The sequence below is a fragment of the Rhea americana genome, unplaced genomic scaffold (assembly GCF_003343005.1).
Source record: "Rhea americana isolate MKP2758 unplaced genomic scaffold, rheAme1 scaffold_198, whole genome shotgun sequence".
In the NCBI taxonomy this organism is placed as follows: domain Eukaryota; kingdom Metazoa; phylum Chordata; class Aves; order Rheiformes; family Rheidae; genus Rhea; species Rhea americana.
The window spans coordinates 1,654,046-1,669,008 of record NW_028186127.1 but is presented as its reverse complement, the minus strand read 5'-3'; the positions used below and the strand labels follow the sequence as shown (position 1 = coordinate 1,669,008).

The 14,963-nt window shown below is 37.6% G+C and overlaps 1 protein-coding gene across 1 annotated transcript in view; it reads right to left on the bottom strand.

Annotated features, from left to right (window-relative positions):
- CFH (complement factor H) overlaps nucleotides 1-14,963 on the bottom strand; it is a 38,874-nt gene that overhangs the window by 8,521 nt on the left and 15,390 nt on the right. Inside the window, exons 7-18 of the mRNA XM_085303183.1 lie at nucleotides 14,470-14,649; nucleotides 12,680-12,880; nucleotides 12,025-12,204; nucleotides 10,251-10,427; nucleotides 9,285-9,464; nucleotides 8,958-9,131; nucleotides 6,497-6,682; nucleotides 5,084-5,266; nucleotides 3,500-3,688; nucleotides 1,717-1,923; nucleotides 1,026-1,202; nucleotides 180-383 (exon numbers count right to left, since the gene is read on the bottom strand). Of these exons, the coding sequence (XP_085159309.1) occupies nucleotides 180-383; nucleotides 1,026-1,202; nucleotides 1,717-1,923; nucleotides 3,500-3,688; nucleotides 5,084-5,266; nucleotides 6,497-6,682; nucleotides 8,958-9,131; nucleotides 9,285-9,464; nucleotides 10,251-10,427; nucleotides 12,025-12,204; nucleotides 12,680-12,880; nucleotides 14,470-14,649 (2,238 nt within the window). The remainder of the gene's footprint in view (nucleotides 1-179; nucleotides 384-1,025; nucleotides 1,203-1,716; nucleotides 1,924-3,499; nucleotides 3,689-5,083; nucleotides 5,267-6,496; nucleotides 6,683-8,957; nucleotides 9,132-9,284; nucleotides 9,465-10,250; nucleotides 10,428-12,024; nucleotides 12,205-12,679; nucleotides 12,881-14,469; nucleotides 14,650-14,963) is intronic.

The window sequence follows — 14,963 nt, the reverse complement described above, 5'->3', positions numbered from 1 at the left end:
TTTTTTTTTTGTGTGTGTGTGTTGTTGATGAAACAGTCTGGCTAAGCCAAATTCAAGTTCTGTGCTGCTATGCAAGTTGTGCATAGCAGTACAAGGTTGTGGTACACAAAGGAAGCAGCAGTATAAAAGATAACATCACTGATGTATTCAGGCAAAAATACAATCCCCTGTAGGCTAACAGGAAGCATGAAAGTAAGACCTCCTACCTCTGCAAGTTGGTTCTTGTGACCATTTTCCATTTGTACAAGTGATATAATTTACACCCATAAGCTGAAAATTGGTTTCACATTCATACTGCACTGTGGCACCAGGCAGATATCTCTCCTGTTGACTGCTCACAATAGAAGCCCTGGGAACTTCAGGTGGGGCTCCACAGCTAACATCTGAAAAGAGAAGTGCATTTAAGAATAGGAGCACAGCAGTATTTTTGTCACAGAATACTGCCTTATGGAACACCATTATTCTTCATGAGCAACAACTGTTTGCCTAATTCAAGATACTAGGATTTTTAACCTGCAATGTTTCACCAGACAAAATTCTTTTTCCCTGTAGTAACTAAAAGGAGACAAGGACTTGCAGAGGTTGGCTGAATGAACGGACTGACGCTGTACTGCATGGTGTGTCAAAGGGCTGGAGACTGAAGGTGGTTTGTTTACTATGTGAAGTTACTTTCAAAAATTGATCTTCTCCATGAAATGAAAATACAATCCACTGTTCTAACAGTTATCTCATTCTTTGTAGCCAGTGCCCATTCTTCTATAACCCTCTCTCTGCTTGTCTTAGCAGCGTAGCTGGGCAGCTACAAGGTTCCGCCCAGACCCAGAAGGGGAGTAGATACCATTGCTGAACTCTCTTGCTTGCTGCTTCTCAGGAGCCRGACACAAAGACTTGTAGCAGTCATTCCAAACATGTCACCTGTTGACCCTGCTGGCCTCACCCGCCTGCGTGCATGGGTCAATGTTATTTTAGTTAACTTCATCAAAGACCAAGGAGGATCATCAACTATTTACAAGTAGAGCCTATACCTTCACAGAAGGGTGGTGCTGTCCAGTTTCCTGCTCTGCAAATAATTTCTGGAGAGCCAACAGTCAGGAACCCTGGATCACACAGGTAGCGAACAGTTTCACCAGGCTCATATATTTTCTTGTTTCTTCCTTCAATTTGGGCATTGGCAACTTTTGGAATACTTCCACATGACACTTCTGAAAAGATAACGCACATTTGATACTTTGATAATGTGGTATACGTAGAACAGGTGTAATGAYCCCCCAAAGACATGCTTAACAGAGCCTTCTCTAACACTGGGATGGTCACCCACTGACAGTGGATAAAGGTAGCACATGGAATATAAAAGGTAGCATACAGAAAATTAAGTCATTACTCAAAATAGACAAGGACTTCAACCACTAAGAAGATTCTAATCCTGTCTCTAGACATGCATGTCATTCCTTGCTGTTAAGAAATTCCGGTAGAGGCTTCTATCCCTAATCTTACAGAAGTGATTTCCATCACAGAAGCACCAAAGCCATTGCTAGTCACTAACAGACTTTGTGTGAAACAGATTCTTGGATTGTAGGCACTTGCCTGTGACTCATATGGMAGAGACAGAAACTGAACCAAGATCTGCAATTATCATCTTTTACTATTCAGGCTCCAATATAAAATAATTTCAAATTCACTGCTAAGTGCACTTCAAAAAAAGTTGTTTGATATTACCAATGCATGTAGGAGTAGAAGTCCAGTTTCCCATAGAACAAGTTATCTCCGATTGTCCATCTAATATGAATCCAGAACGAGAAACGTACTTAAATTTAGCACCAGCCAGATAAGTTGTTCTCCCTTCTTTTTCCACCCTTGAATTTTCATTTTCCAGCCTGGAAACTTCAGCACATTCTACGGGTTGTGGTGGCAAACATGGCTTTTCTTCACATCCAAAAAAGAAAGAGGAAAGAACAAAGGCAATTAATATTCCAAAGATATATGCAGTATAAATCTAAAAAAAGAAAACCCAAATAAACAAAATTTAAGTCACTTGAAAGTAAGATGAAGAAATATTTAAGATACAGAATAACAACAGAGCTCCAGCCCCCTCTGCTTCCTATATAGGCTGTCTTTTTTTTTTTGTCACCTACTTTAGAGCGATTTTCCCACTCATACCAAGAAGACAGGATTACAACCTTTGAGAGACAAACAGGGGAATTTTCATAGGCAGAGAAGCAGAGAAGACATTATCTTGTTGCAGGATACTGAAAGACAGTTTCTAGAATTGTAACTAAGCTACTTCTTTCCGCCACCAGACAGGGTGGTGTTTTTCCACCAAGACTGAGGGGTTTTCTGCTGACATGATGAAAACACCACARGAGAGGGCTTATGAAGCATTATAACATACTTCCTGACACTTACAGTGTTTTAAATCCCTATCAAGCTGTCTCTCTCAATACTTTCTTCTCTTATATTACAGTGGAGCGGGGGGATTTATGTTATTCCATATAGTGTGCGTTTTTTGTTATCTGTACATCAGGTTTTATCATCTGACTCGTCAAGTAGAAAATGTATCTTTGCATTGAATTCCACAAGACAAAAGATCTCATTAATGTCAAAATTGTCCTTGTTCAGCAAGAACAGCAGCTGGAATTGGGAATTTTATTTCACTAAAATTTATTTTATGAAGAGCTCAAACAAATTTAAATTTCTGAAACTACTTTCCCCCCTTATCAGCAGAGATGGAGGCTCCAAAAGCAATGAAAGAGAAGAGAAACTGTGTGGCATCAGAATTTTCCAGCTTAAAAATACAGACAGGCATGGCATATCATGCACATCAGTTACCAGCTGGCACCTGGTGCTGGTCCTGTGCTTATCTCTCTACTACTCATTTCTCAAAATCTTTCCATCACCTCTTAATGAAGTTTTGCCAATGAGATATTATCTGCATCAGTAATATTTTAATCAGTTGGTTCACAGAAGGGATTCTCAGCATGGTTTAGAACAGGTGGCCAGATTTATGCCTTATTATTTATACTGTGAGGGATATATTGTTTATATAAGAGGGAAAGGCCAGAAGAAGGCGAGAAATCCAGAAATTGTCTAGGAAAGAATAAAGATAAAAAAGAACTACAGTCTGCTACTGCTAGTGCTAAAATAAAATAAAATAAATAATAAAAAAAGATTTTTGCCAGGATACTATTAAAGACCCCCAGTCAAAATTGAGACTCCATTTTGCAATACACTAAAGGAATAACTGAAGACATAGTTCCCTGAGGGACTACCTGAAAGTTTTACATGCCACCTTAGATAAGTCTGTTTAATTAAGAAGACTTCCTGCCCAACAGTTGGTACTTTTTTTTTTTTTTTTAGAAATTTAGATACTATTGCTTTTCTGCAGTTATTTGTTCTTCACACTGTTAGCAAATATAACTTTATTTTCTTGCTAATGGTGACTGTTAAGCTATAGTAACATAAATTTGTAACAATATAAACAGAAAAAAAATGCACTACTGACCAATACAGCGCGGTGGTGATTGCCATTTCCCATGTATACATGTTATTTCATTCACACCATCAAGCTGGAAATTCTTCAGACATGAAAATATTACTTTACTCCCATTCTTGTAATTTGTTTCAGCTGCTATCTGTTGAGCACCAGGCAGCTGAGGTGGAGGTGGGCATGAATTCTCAGCTAAGGACACATCTTCATTTTATAACAGAACATAAGACAGAGTAGAAACAGTTCATCACAGATTACAATATTGATAACCAAGAAAACACCAGCATTATGTAATTCTTCAGCAGCTATCTCAAGCTTTAAGTAATATCATAATCATTTTGTATTGCGCCCAAAACACCTGAGTTGCCTACAGATGCTCAGATGCTGTAAACTCCATAGAAAAGAGTCAGAAAAATACATGATCAATATATTTTTGTGTGACAACTGTAGTGCCTCCTTTCCCTAACCCACAGCTGCATACTTTTACCTATCTTGTGTGCTTGCCCTGGCTTTCTCTGTATAGTGAGCTACTACAGGAAAAAATGAYAGCGTTTCTGGGGTTCTTTGGGGTTTTCAGTTTGTTTGCTTGGTTAGTTTTGTTTTTTGGCAACCTTATTGCACAGTAGAGCTAAATAAGCACCAGTAAAGGGAGCAAAGAAACAAAACTGAATTTTGCCACTCCAGGAACAAGGGACTGTTCCTGCCACTGGAAACAAAAACGGAGAGGAAAGAGACAGAGTTCCTCAAAGAAGGAGGAGACTTGGAGAGCTGGATTTSTTGCTTCTAGTGGTCCCAGCAAACTGGGAAAGTAGGGACATTTGGGGCATGTTCCTTCAAGCAGCTGCGGCTCTGTGTACTTCTCTCACTTCTGTGCATCATCACCCGTGATGTGGTGAAATCAAAGCAGTCAGTGAGGCCATGACTGTTTTCACAGTCCTAGTACTCCACTATCAAAGGCAATATATCCTGTTTTGCCTACACGTAAAGCTAGCTCCACAGGCATCTGACTTTTGGTATGTATTGGATAAGGGCAATGTCCTCTAGGTCTGTGCTTTGCATTGGCCAACTCAACTTCTTTCTTATTGTTTCACTAGGAAGTAAGTGTAAAAAAAAGAAGGAAAAAGAACAATCAGGAATAGAAAAGCTTTGAACTTTTATAGGAAATAAAAGGAACTCTGTCTGAAGCATGAGCTATGGGCTACTCATCTGCACCYGCGTAAATCTCTTTCAAAGAACTATGCTTAAATTTATCACTGCACCCATTTTTCACATTAGAAGTAGTTGATTTTTCTGCTCCAGTTGTTAGAGATCAATAAAAGTCTGCCTCACTAAAATAGTATGTCTCGAACTCCAGTTAACTGTTCAAATTTCAGATGATTCCCATTATTACATGACTACCCTTTAGCATATAACTGGCTAAGCATATATATATGCTTTTATATATATATATATATATATATATATATAAAAAATATATATATATATATAAAAGCATTTCCATTTCAAACTAGTGGCACATTTATGCTGAGAAGCTTTAACAATTAGCATTTAGCATTCCTGGAGAAAAAGAAAAAATTGTACGTCAATATAAAGACATACCAATGCATTCAATCTCAGGCGACCATTTTCCAAACATACAAGTTGCGTTTTTAATACTGTTGCCATTTGATTTACATATATAATATATAACTTTGTGAACTCCAGTCTCCTTATTTGACTTGGTAACATATTCAGTATTCTCTATCTCAATATCCACTGGAGGTGCACAGTTTTGAGATAGATCTAAATAAAACCCAACACAAACAGTTAAAAAATAGACTTAGTGAGGCTAATACTTAAGTATGCATTTACTGCTAAAGAGGCCATCAGTTTTATGATGCATGTCCATGTGAAAATGTTTTATTTACTGTAGTCTTAAATAACTCCAAAGATTCCTAGATGACAGAATGATTCTCTGTTCCCACTATTTAAAGCACACTCACAAAGTAATTATTTTTAAGTTGACCGGATTCCTTTTGTTATGTTCAGTAATAGAAAAACTAAGCACTCTTTTTCTAAGTCATAACAGGGTCTTGYGTCCTTGACTTGTGCTTCTGAGAGTCATAACACAAACTACTTGTGAAAGGTCAGCAAACTGTGTTCTATGCTAGATTCAATCYTCAACGTAACTGTAAATAAAGGAACGATGTATTCAAATCACCGATGAATATAAAAGCACTTCTGAAGAAAGRGGAAATGAAAGTAGGGCACATCATAAAACTGTAAACTATATTCTGTTACACCTAAGGAAAGTGCTGGAGTAGTTTATCCCACCCGAGACTTCTTCCTGAGCAGTATCACCTTTTTACCATTGACTCTAATGCAGTTATTTCTTTCTACTTGAGCAGAGGGTTTGTTTTACATTTTGTTTTTTTAAAAATTATAGTTTCAATAATATATACTGTGAAACTAAATGAGAAGATTAGAAAAAGGAGAGAAAACTACACATCAGAAATGAAAAAACACAATCCAYGCAAAAATAGCAGCAGAGCATGGGATTAGTCTAGCACATTGTGGCTATTACTATGGCTTTTAATTTCCGTTATGATTTTAAAATAGCAAAGTGGTACTTGAAGACATAAAATTACAACTAAATAACAAAACTGGCATGCTACATTATTGCTTGTATGTTCCTAGGCATCCAAACGGTCTTTATTGGGCAAATGGACAGAAACTTACTGCTGAAAGGCCACAGTACACCAAAGATAACTCCATATTTGATTCTACCCACCATTAAAAGGTCCACTTCCTTCTATAAAACTACCTACAGTGTTTAGAAATTGGTAGGTGTAGAGTCTTTCCAGGATCAAGGACATGATCATATTTAAAGGGGAGTAAATAGAAAAATTAGTTGAAACGTCTGACACGAGTGTTTCTGGCTACATATTGACTAGTGAATTCCTTTCAACTTTGAACAGAATTATGTTATTCCCCCATCTGAAATTTTATAAAAATGTTATAGAAATAGACTACCTCCTCCACAATAAGGTAAAGGTTTCCACTCTCCATTAAGACATTTTATTTTCTTTCTYGCACGAACTGTTGAGCCTCGTTTACATCCATAATGTATTTCATCACCATGAGAAAACTGAGTTTGGTTTTGCTGATGAAGAACCACATTTGGAATATAGGAAGGCGATACACATGTCCTATTACCCTCTGTGGAAGAAAGCAGAAGTATTCCACAATAATATTGGTGCCATATATGATTATTTGAAAGAACTTAAATAAAAATAATTATATTTGCATTTGGTGAGTCACACCTACTCCTATTATTTGTAAAAATCGAACTCCTACAGAGCTGGAGGATACAAATATATTTTAGTCATATTACTGAGTCCCTCACCTCTCTGCTCCTTTCCTTCTCTCTCACTGTGGCAACCACACAGCATGCTCCAGAACTCAAATTTAACTAAAGTAATTTCACAAACTGTGATTTTCACAGGTACATAAACTCTAAAATGTAAGAAAATCTTCAATTAATGCAGTATTCTTGAKTTCTTACAGTTACCAGTCAGCATATTTGATTATATACAAACACATCTGTAACATGCTTTCAAYTAGTACCATTATTACAAGGACTGAAAATCACTGCAAYATCACTTAGAGGGCTGCATGGCTGTCACCTCTTGTGATAATTGTAGTTCTTGGTTTGGGCTGTCACTGTTGCTGTGATAGTGATGGCAAAGGGTAGTGGCTTGCACTGGATATAYGAGAGCAGCATGGCAGTAGTTCATTTGAGGGAGGACAAAGTGGGGAGAAGGAGGTGTGGGCTGCTCTCTGTAGGGGAGAGAGAAGACACATGATAAAGGAAAAAATTGGAATTGAGCAACTTTCCATTCAAATTTGGGCCACTCTTGTTTTAAACTAGGCTTTGTGGATCAAAGTCAGTAAAGTATTGAAAAGACGCCAGCAGTGGGGCTTGTATATGGACAGGACAAACCAGTTCATAAGAAAAATAGTATTGCTTGCTTGCTTGCTTCCTTCTTTTTCTTTCTTTCTCTCCCTCTTTCTTTCTTCCTTCTTTTTTCTTTTTCCTTCCTCCTTTCCTTCCTTCCTTCTTTTTTTTCTTTTCTCTTTTTCTTTTTCTTTCTTTCTTGTTCTGCTGTATCTTGCTCCATAAGAACATTCCCAATTTTTCTTCACAGATTTTCATTTATAATATTTCAATCTACTTTCAATCTATATCGAATTACAAATTTCTCACAAATAAGAGAGTTCTATAAATTGCCAGTGCAAGAGGGAGGAGATGACCATTGTTCATCAACAGATTCTATCTCCTTTGATACACTCATTTTAAATTTGTTGTTGCATTCATATTCTGCTCTATCCCCATGCTGATACTGTTTCACAAAGTCATCGATAACATTTCCATTGGTAATCTCGGGTGGAGGTGCACTACCTCTGGGGTCCACTGAAATCAAGAGCTCAAACCTATGCTCTGAAGTCAGTACTTTCAGAACAATTATATGTAAACTGCAACAAAAAAGCCCTGAATTTGTTGTTTAATGTTATAAAAATCCTTAAAACTGGTTGAACAGGTCATTGGTTTATGCCTCCGAAAATCCAGATTCATGTTCAGCTGGAGATCACAGACAGACATGAATAACCCTGCCTCAGTCTACTATCTTATTTCCATGCACTACTTCTTACTATGATAAAAAAGTGGTATATGAAACTAACCTAGTTTTAAGAGAAGTGTTACACGCATTGTGACTCTCATAGCTTGTGATACARTATTTTTCAAAAATGAAAATTCTGCAAGGGTTTGTTCATCCTATGAATGAAACTGAGGAATTTCACAAGGAAAACCCTTCACTGAATTTTGCTTGGGTCCAGCTCTGTATTATCTCCAAAACAGTTCTTCTCTTAAACACTTTATTATCAGAAAAAGGAACATAGGGTAAAATATCTGACAGGTGTCAACCCTAGGCAGTGGCAGAAATTATTTAGAATAGAGTAAGAGAGGCTATTACTCAGATGAGTCACTCCTGCTTGCTAGATTCTACACTTTTTATTCCTCTGTGAATAACAGATTTTTTATATTACAGTCAACTGTCTGAGTAGAATTTTGTACAAGCCATTTACCAGTTCACTGTCAGTTATCACAGAACTCTAACTGGCATAACTAAAGCTAACATAATAAAATCAAATAGAAAAATAGTTGAGCTGACTTCCAGGAAAAATGTTACAGACATTCAATGTTTTGAGACACTGAAAAGTGAATACTGGAAGTTGAGATGTTCAGAACCTTTCAGAAGAAACAGCAAAATACTATGAATCTGAAGAAGACCAGTTCCTATACTTTTAGAAAGGAGGTTGGGGTAATTGTTTTTGGGAGCAAGACTAGCGTACAGAAGCTGCTCACAGAAGTGTTGGGGACCCTGATATTTTAATACATTTCCTACTAAAATAAAGTTAATAGAAGAATTACCTTTACATATTGGTGGTGATGGAAACCATCCAAAGTAATAGCACTGAGCAGAGGAAGGTCCCACTCTTACGTAATTTCTTGCACAAATAAATCTCACAACTTTTCCGTTGTGATATTTACTCTCCCTGGGGGAAACAATTCCATTGGGCAGTACCAGCATTTCACATTCTATTGCTATGAARAAAGAAAAAAYGTTTTAACATACAGCTTAAAACTACAAGAACTATATAAAATACTACTGACTAGAGCAAAGCCATAAAAAGTCTTAAAAAAGCTTCTCAAAGTTTAAACAGTTACACTRATTAGCAAACACACAAAAATTTTTACCAAGACACTTGGGCTCTGGAATCCATTCACCACTTATGCCACATTTTGCAGTACCAGTTGTCATATTATTTGCAGTTTGATATCCATCTGAGCATGTATACTCAAGTGTATCTCCCGGCAGGAACACAGTTTTATTTGTGTGATAATTCAAAGTCTCATGATGAGGTATTTTACATAGTTCTGTAGAATTAAACGAAGTTAGTACATTTTGTGAACCAGAAATAATGCCCTTTGAATCTTCATTAYTCTATGTATTTTACTGTGTGTTAGTCTAGTGAACTATTCAGCGTATTTAAAACAGTAAAAATTCTACATTGAAGAACGTGGGTATAGAATATGTTAAGGAGTGCATTCACATTAAATCTATTGCACTAAGTTTCAGAAATATGTGTCGAGAAGTAATGTCTGACATAAACGTTTATTCCCTAGATTTTATTCCTTTCCTTCTTTTGCTATACTATGTAATACTGCTATTGGTGTCACTTCATACACATTGTACCCACGTTCCCCATGGCCATTTGAAAGGGGGGTCGAGAAAGAAAACCAAAACATAAAATTCAGCTAAAGGCAGTCTGAATTAAAAGGACAATATAAAATAGCAACTGAAACTGGCAGTGATTGGACTGATATAATCCCCAGGCTCATGGCCATTTCTTCCAAAGCCTTCTCCTCACTAGTGTGAAAGGTGCTCATCTACTAGTCCACAAGAAGGGAGAACCAGCAGTAAGTTTGAAGAAGACAGTAGACATCTTCCCTGGTTACTCAATTCTCTTTTTCTTTTCGCTATTTATTTCTTTGAGCCCCAGAAAGACCTGTCTCCAGAGGCTCAGTCATCTACTTGAGTTTCCCTCTCCCAAGCAGAGGGAGAAACTGTACTGATCTAGATGACAAAAACCAGAATACATAGGACATCTTATCTGTGCCACTGACAATGACAGTGAACTCTGAAGCCTTTATGCTACTCACTATTGCACTTTGGAGGAGGTGTCCAGCCACTCTCTTGACACTGTATCTGTCCTTCTTCTTGTCCTTCTGCAGTTACATAGTTAGTATGACACCTATATTTTATCTTCTCCTGTAAATGAAATGTTGTCTTTCTCACGATGAAATAACCATTGGCAAAATCAATACGCTGGCATATTTCTAAAACAGAAAGACAGAATTTCTTCCAGATAAACATTGCTAAACTATATGCTTACAATACACATAAGAAGGAGTACAAATGAAAACAGCAGTAAGGTTTAGAACATATTTAAGAGCACATTTTCTGCCTCTGCATTGAGCTCTCTTCCTGAGGGAAGACTGCAAAAGGGAAGAGTTCATTTATCAACTGGTACAGCACATACAGGAACAGACCAGGGCCAGGGTTTGATCCGCAGCAATCTTTTAAGCTACCAAGACTGTATGTCCACATCTGGTCTCCACTGGCMATGAAATTCATGTTAGACATGTACTATGCAGTGCATGCATAGAGACCTAAGCGCTGGAGGAGCTTGTGTCCATATTGCAAGTGAGCCACTCCAGAGGTCACCTCATGGTGTTCAAATAAAACCTCGGTTCTATCATTGAGATATCTTTCAGAATAATCCAGTGGTGTACTACAGGACTAAAGCAAATTTGTATGAAGGAACCCCTTCTTGCACACTAAATTGTTATTATAGATGCACTCAGTGTTGCACATGATGTCACAGTCATTTGGGATATATTGTTTAAGCTAATCTAACAGGATGAAAATCAGTCACCTTGGTTAGAGGTTATCATCTTGTGCTCTGGGAAAAAACTTCTGCAGTATGTTYTGTGTTCTAAAGTCATTTTTTGAAGGAGTTGCTTCATTTCAGGGAATTAACATTATAATAAATTGCAGTATTTATGTATTAGACAGTCAAATAAATAAAGACATGGAAAAATTAAGACTTTGAGGAAGACTGAAAGATGCACTTGAATGTTGGAGGTGGAGGGAATGATACTTCAGTGCAACAGCTCTACACCAGAGATGCCCACTACTGCCTAACACTCGAAATTATACAACTTTATTTTGCTTGCTCACGACTACGTCAAATGCTCAGTGGCTGTCCAAAACATTCTCTGACACGTGTCTCTCTCTGGCTGGTAGAGTTTTCTAAAAAAGGTATTTTTTACAGCTTCAGGGAAGGATGTTAGGCTGAATTATTTCCTCTATCTATACAGAATTATCATCTAAAGTAYGTTAAGTTTCTGTAAGAAATTCTAGCAATTTCAGGCTTGGAAGAAGTACGGTACAAAACCTCTAAACAGAATTAGCAGCAGTAATCTTCCTATTCTCCCTTGGAATAATGCCACTTGGAAATGAAGCAAGAGAAATAGGGATCACGTGGCATAGCTAGAGGCTAAAATGAAACGGATAGGCTGCAGAAACAGAATGATTGCTATTTACTATATTTTTGCCCTATTGTGCTAGCCAGGATTTTACTACTGAAGACAAAGAGGATATCACTCCCATTCCAGAGCTTACATTCTAGAGATCAGAATAAATCATGTGTGAGTATTTTACAGTTACATTCTGCAAGCTTGTACAGCACTGACCTCAAAAGCAGGCGGGGATGTGACAAGTCAGCTGCGAGAATCACAGAACTGTGTTTTGAGTTGTAGAGCACCTGGAATTAGACTTATCTTAAGCAGTGGCGATGGATTAACGTGCCAGATGTGATGAGTGATTTTTGCTTTTAGCTAGGAACCCTGATAAAACTTAAGCACTACTCACTCTGACGGATGCATCTTGGAGGAGGTGACCAATCATTCTCTGTGCATGTAATTTCACCATCTTGATTTTCAGGACTATAGTAGTTCTTGCAGGCATATCTAATTCTTTCACCTTCCTTGTAAACACTCCTCTGTTCGTGTAGGAAATAACCATTTTCCAGCCGTCTAATTTGACATAGTTCTAAAGAAAAAAGGTAAGCACATTTAACCACTGTAATTCATACAACTAAGATTGAGGAAAATCAAGTTAGGAAGCTAGGAAAATAGTTACTGAAGAAAGAGTCCTCCTAATATCTTCCTCCAGAAGAAATTCATGCTCGAARCTAAATCAAAGCATGTTTTCTTTCACTGCCCTAGGATTAATGAATCAAAGGAACAGGCATGCAAATGACTACATAAGTTGCTAGTAAGTAGTCTGGTAAACCATATTCCTTACATAGTGTTCAAGGTCAGCTAGCATCAGTGTATTTAGCATCACGTACACCAGCTCTGGTTTGGTCTGCTATGTCTCTAAAATCTTGATGCCTGCACTGAGTCATTTTCAGCATTCACCTTCAGGGGGCTCTACCCTCCAGCTTGTACTCATCAGCACAGCTTTTGCTGCATACAYCTTCACAATTATAAAAGAATTAAGCATACAGTGGAAATGTACTTACTCAGGCATTTTGGCTCTGGAAACCAGCCCCCTGCAGAACAGACAATTGGAACCCAGTTTTCTCCACTCGGGGTTGAGTAACCATTGCGACAGTAGTATTCAGCTTGCTGCCCAATTCCCATGGGAAAATAAGAGTTTTTGTAGTACTCCARGGCTCTGCTTAATGCACCGTTTTTTATAACTGGGTATTCACATGGTTTCTCTTGAAATAGAATGCAACAGCAACAATATCAACGCATGCACTGAAAAAAGGCACAACACACAAAATTCTGAATATTCATTCAGATTTGAATATTCATTTCAGATTTGAGTATTCATTCAGATTTGGTTTTGTTATCCGAGTGTTTCCTCAGACCGACAGAATTCAGGACTGTAAACCTTGGCAGGTCCCAAGCAGTGGAGGAATCATCTCTCTGTGGTTTTGGGGTCTCTGTCAATTTGTATATCCATGCRGGTTGCCTACGTTTCCACCGCAGCAAACTGAAATCCAATCAATATTCTCAATGGCTGATTCATGAGATCACATAAGCATTTATTTTACAATGAGACAGTTCTGTTTTTTAGAGTGCCTTGACTAAATGGACTATAATGACCTTGATGTAATCCCAGACAACTACCTCAGATTTAGACACTGTATACTGTRGACTCTTAAAATTAAGGAGATGACTCCAGTCACAACCTTATTTTGTAACTTTTGGGTTCCTGCACTGAAAGCTCTTCCTAGCTCTTCTACTTCTTTAGAATTTAAAACTGTACTGTTATTTTTTTCTCAGTTGCTCAAAAGAATTGACCCTTTTCAGGGAAAACCCAGTGGCAGAAAGGGACAACTCCTAGTGGTTTTCACTCACAGTTTTCCCAAAGCATCCCACTTGGCTGTGACAGGTAGGTTACTCCTGAAGTACCCTGATCCAGAGCCCATATCCAGGGGGGAAAGGAGGTAGAAGAGGGATGAACCACTGAACAGACCACTATACTGAGTGAAGCCGTCTCAGGAAGGTACCTGAATTTCAGCACCCACACATACACAGAGGAAAGATTAATCTGCTAAAAATGCACTCTTCTTCAACAGCTCAAATAAGCTTATCAAAAGGTCTGTTTACAAGACTGATTTCTTCAGAGTTTCTCCCACCTCCTTCTGTTTTCTAAGTTTTTAAAAAAATTTTCAGTGAAGAAAGATCAAAGACCACCAGATTATGAAATTAATTACTAATTTCTGGCTTTATATTGTGCCCACACAGCAAAACTACTACTGCCATTCTGGGAAATTTAACCCAAACTCATAAACAATCAAGAATATCTTTTACTTTGGTATTTGACAGATTACAGTAAGTGGAATAAACCCACAATTATTTATTATATACTAAAACACAACTGAAAGTAAAAACTATAACGAAACACCCCTTCCAGCCTTCAAAGCCTTTATGCTTTGGTTTGGCTATTTTACCACTCACTGTGTCCTCTTACCTTGGCTGGCATGTTACTCCTTAGCTGGACAGATCTAACACCACAAGACTTCCTGACAGAGAGCTGACTATAGCAGTTTTTAACATATGATCTCACAAATACCTGAATTTATAAACATGATGTAGATATAAAAGACCATGCCATTGCTTTTATAGCTGATTTTTCCAAAACCATCAAGTTAAGCTTTGTAAGACCAAGAAACACAATGAATAAAGCATCTTCTATTTCCTCTGCTGCTGAAGTTTTTCTCTTGGTCTCTTTTTTTATGAAGATATTTCAACAACAACAACTCCGCATATTTTATCTTCACTCATGAAAGCTACTTACCAATGCATTCTGGAGAAGGCACCCAGCCGTTCTTGGTGCATTCAGCTGTGTTTCGTCCAGTGACTGTTTTAAAATGATATCCATTATTGCAGTGTACAGTGATTACAGCACTTTCTTTGTATATATGTTCTTGAGGTCCAAAGTTCCCATTAGGAATTCTTGGAGGAGAGCATATAATTTCTAAACGTGAAGAGAAAAACAAGATACTGATCTGAAGAATGTCTTTATAACTGATTCTATTGTATTAGTTCTTATCTTTACAGTATACAGACAGTAACTGCACAATATTGCCAAAAAGAGATTTCTTAGGCCAAAGAAAAGGTTACAACTCTCTCCCACTTGTGGAAATATACTTGTCTGTAAGAACAGACTCTCTCATTGGTGGAGAACAGAAGAGAGTGATAGCTTTTACTGAGCTATAAGGAGGTTAAAACTTAAATGCAAAAGGAGTGGTTGGAGCAAGAACTACAGGAGATCAAAACAAAYGTGACTAG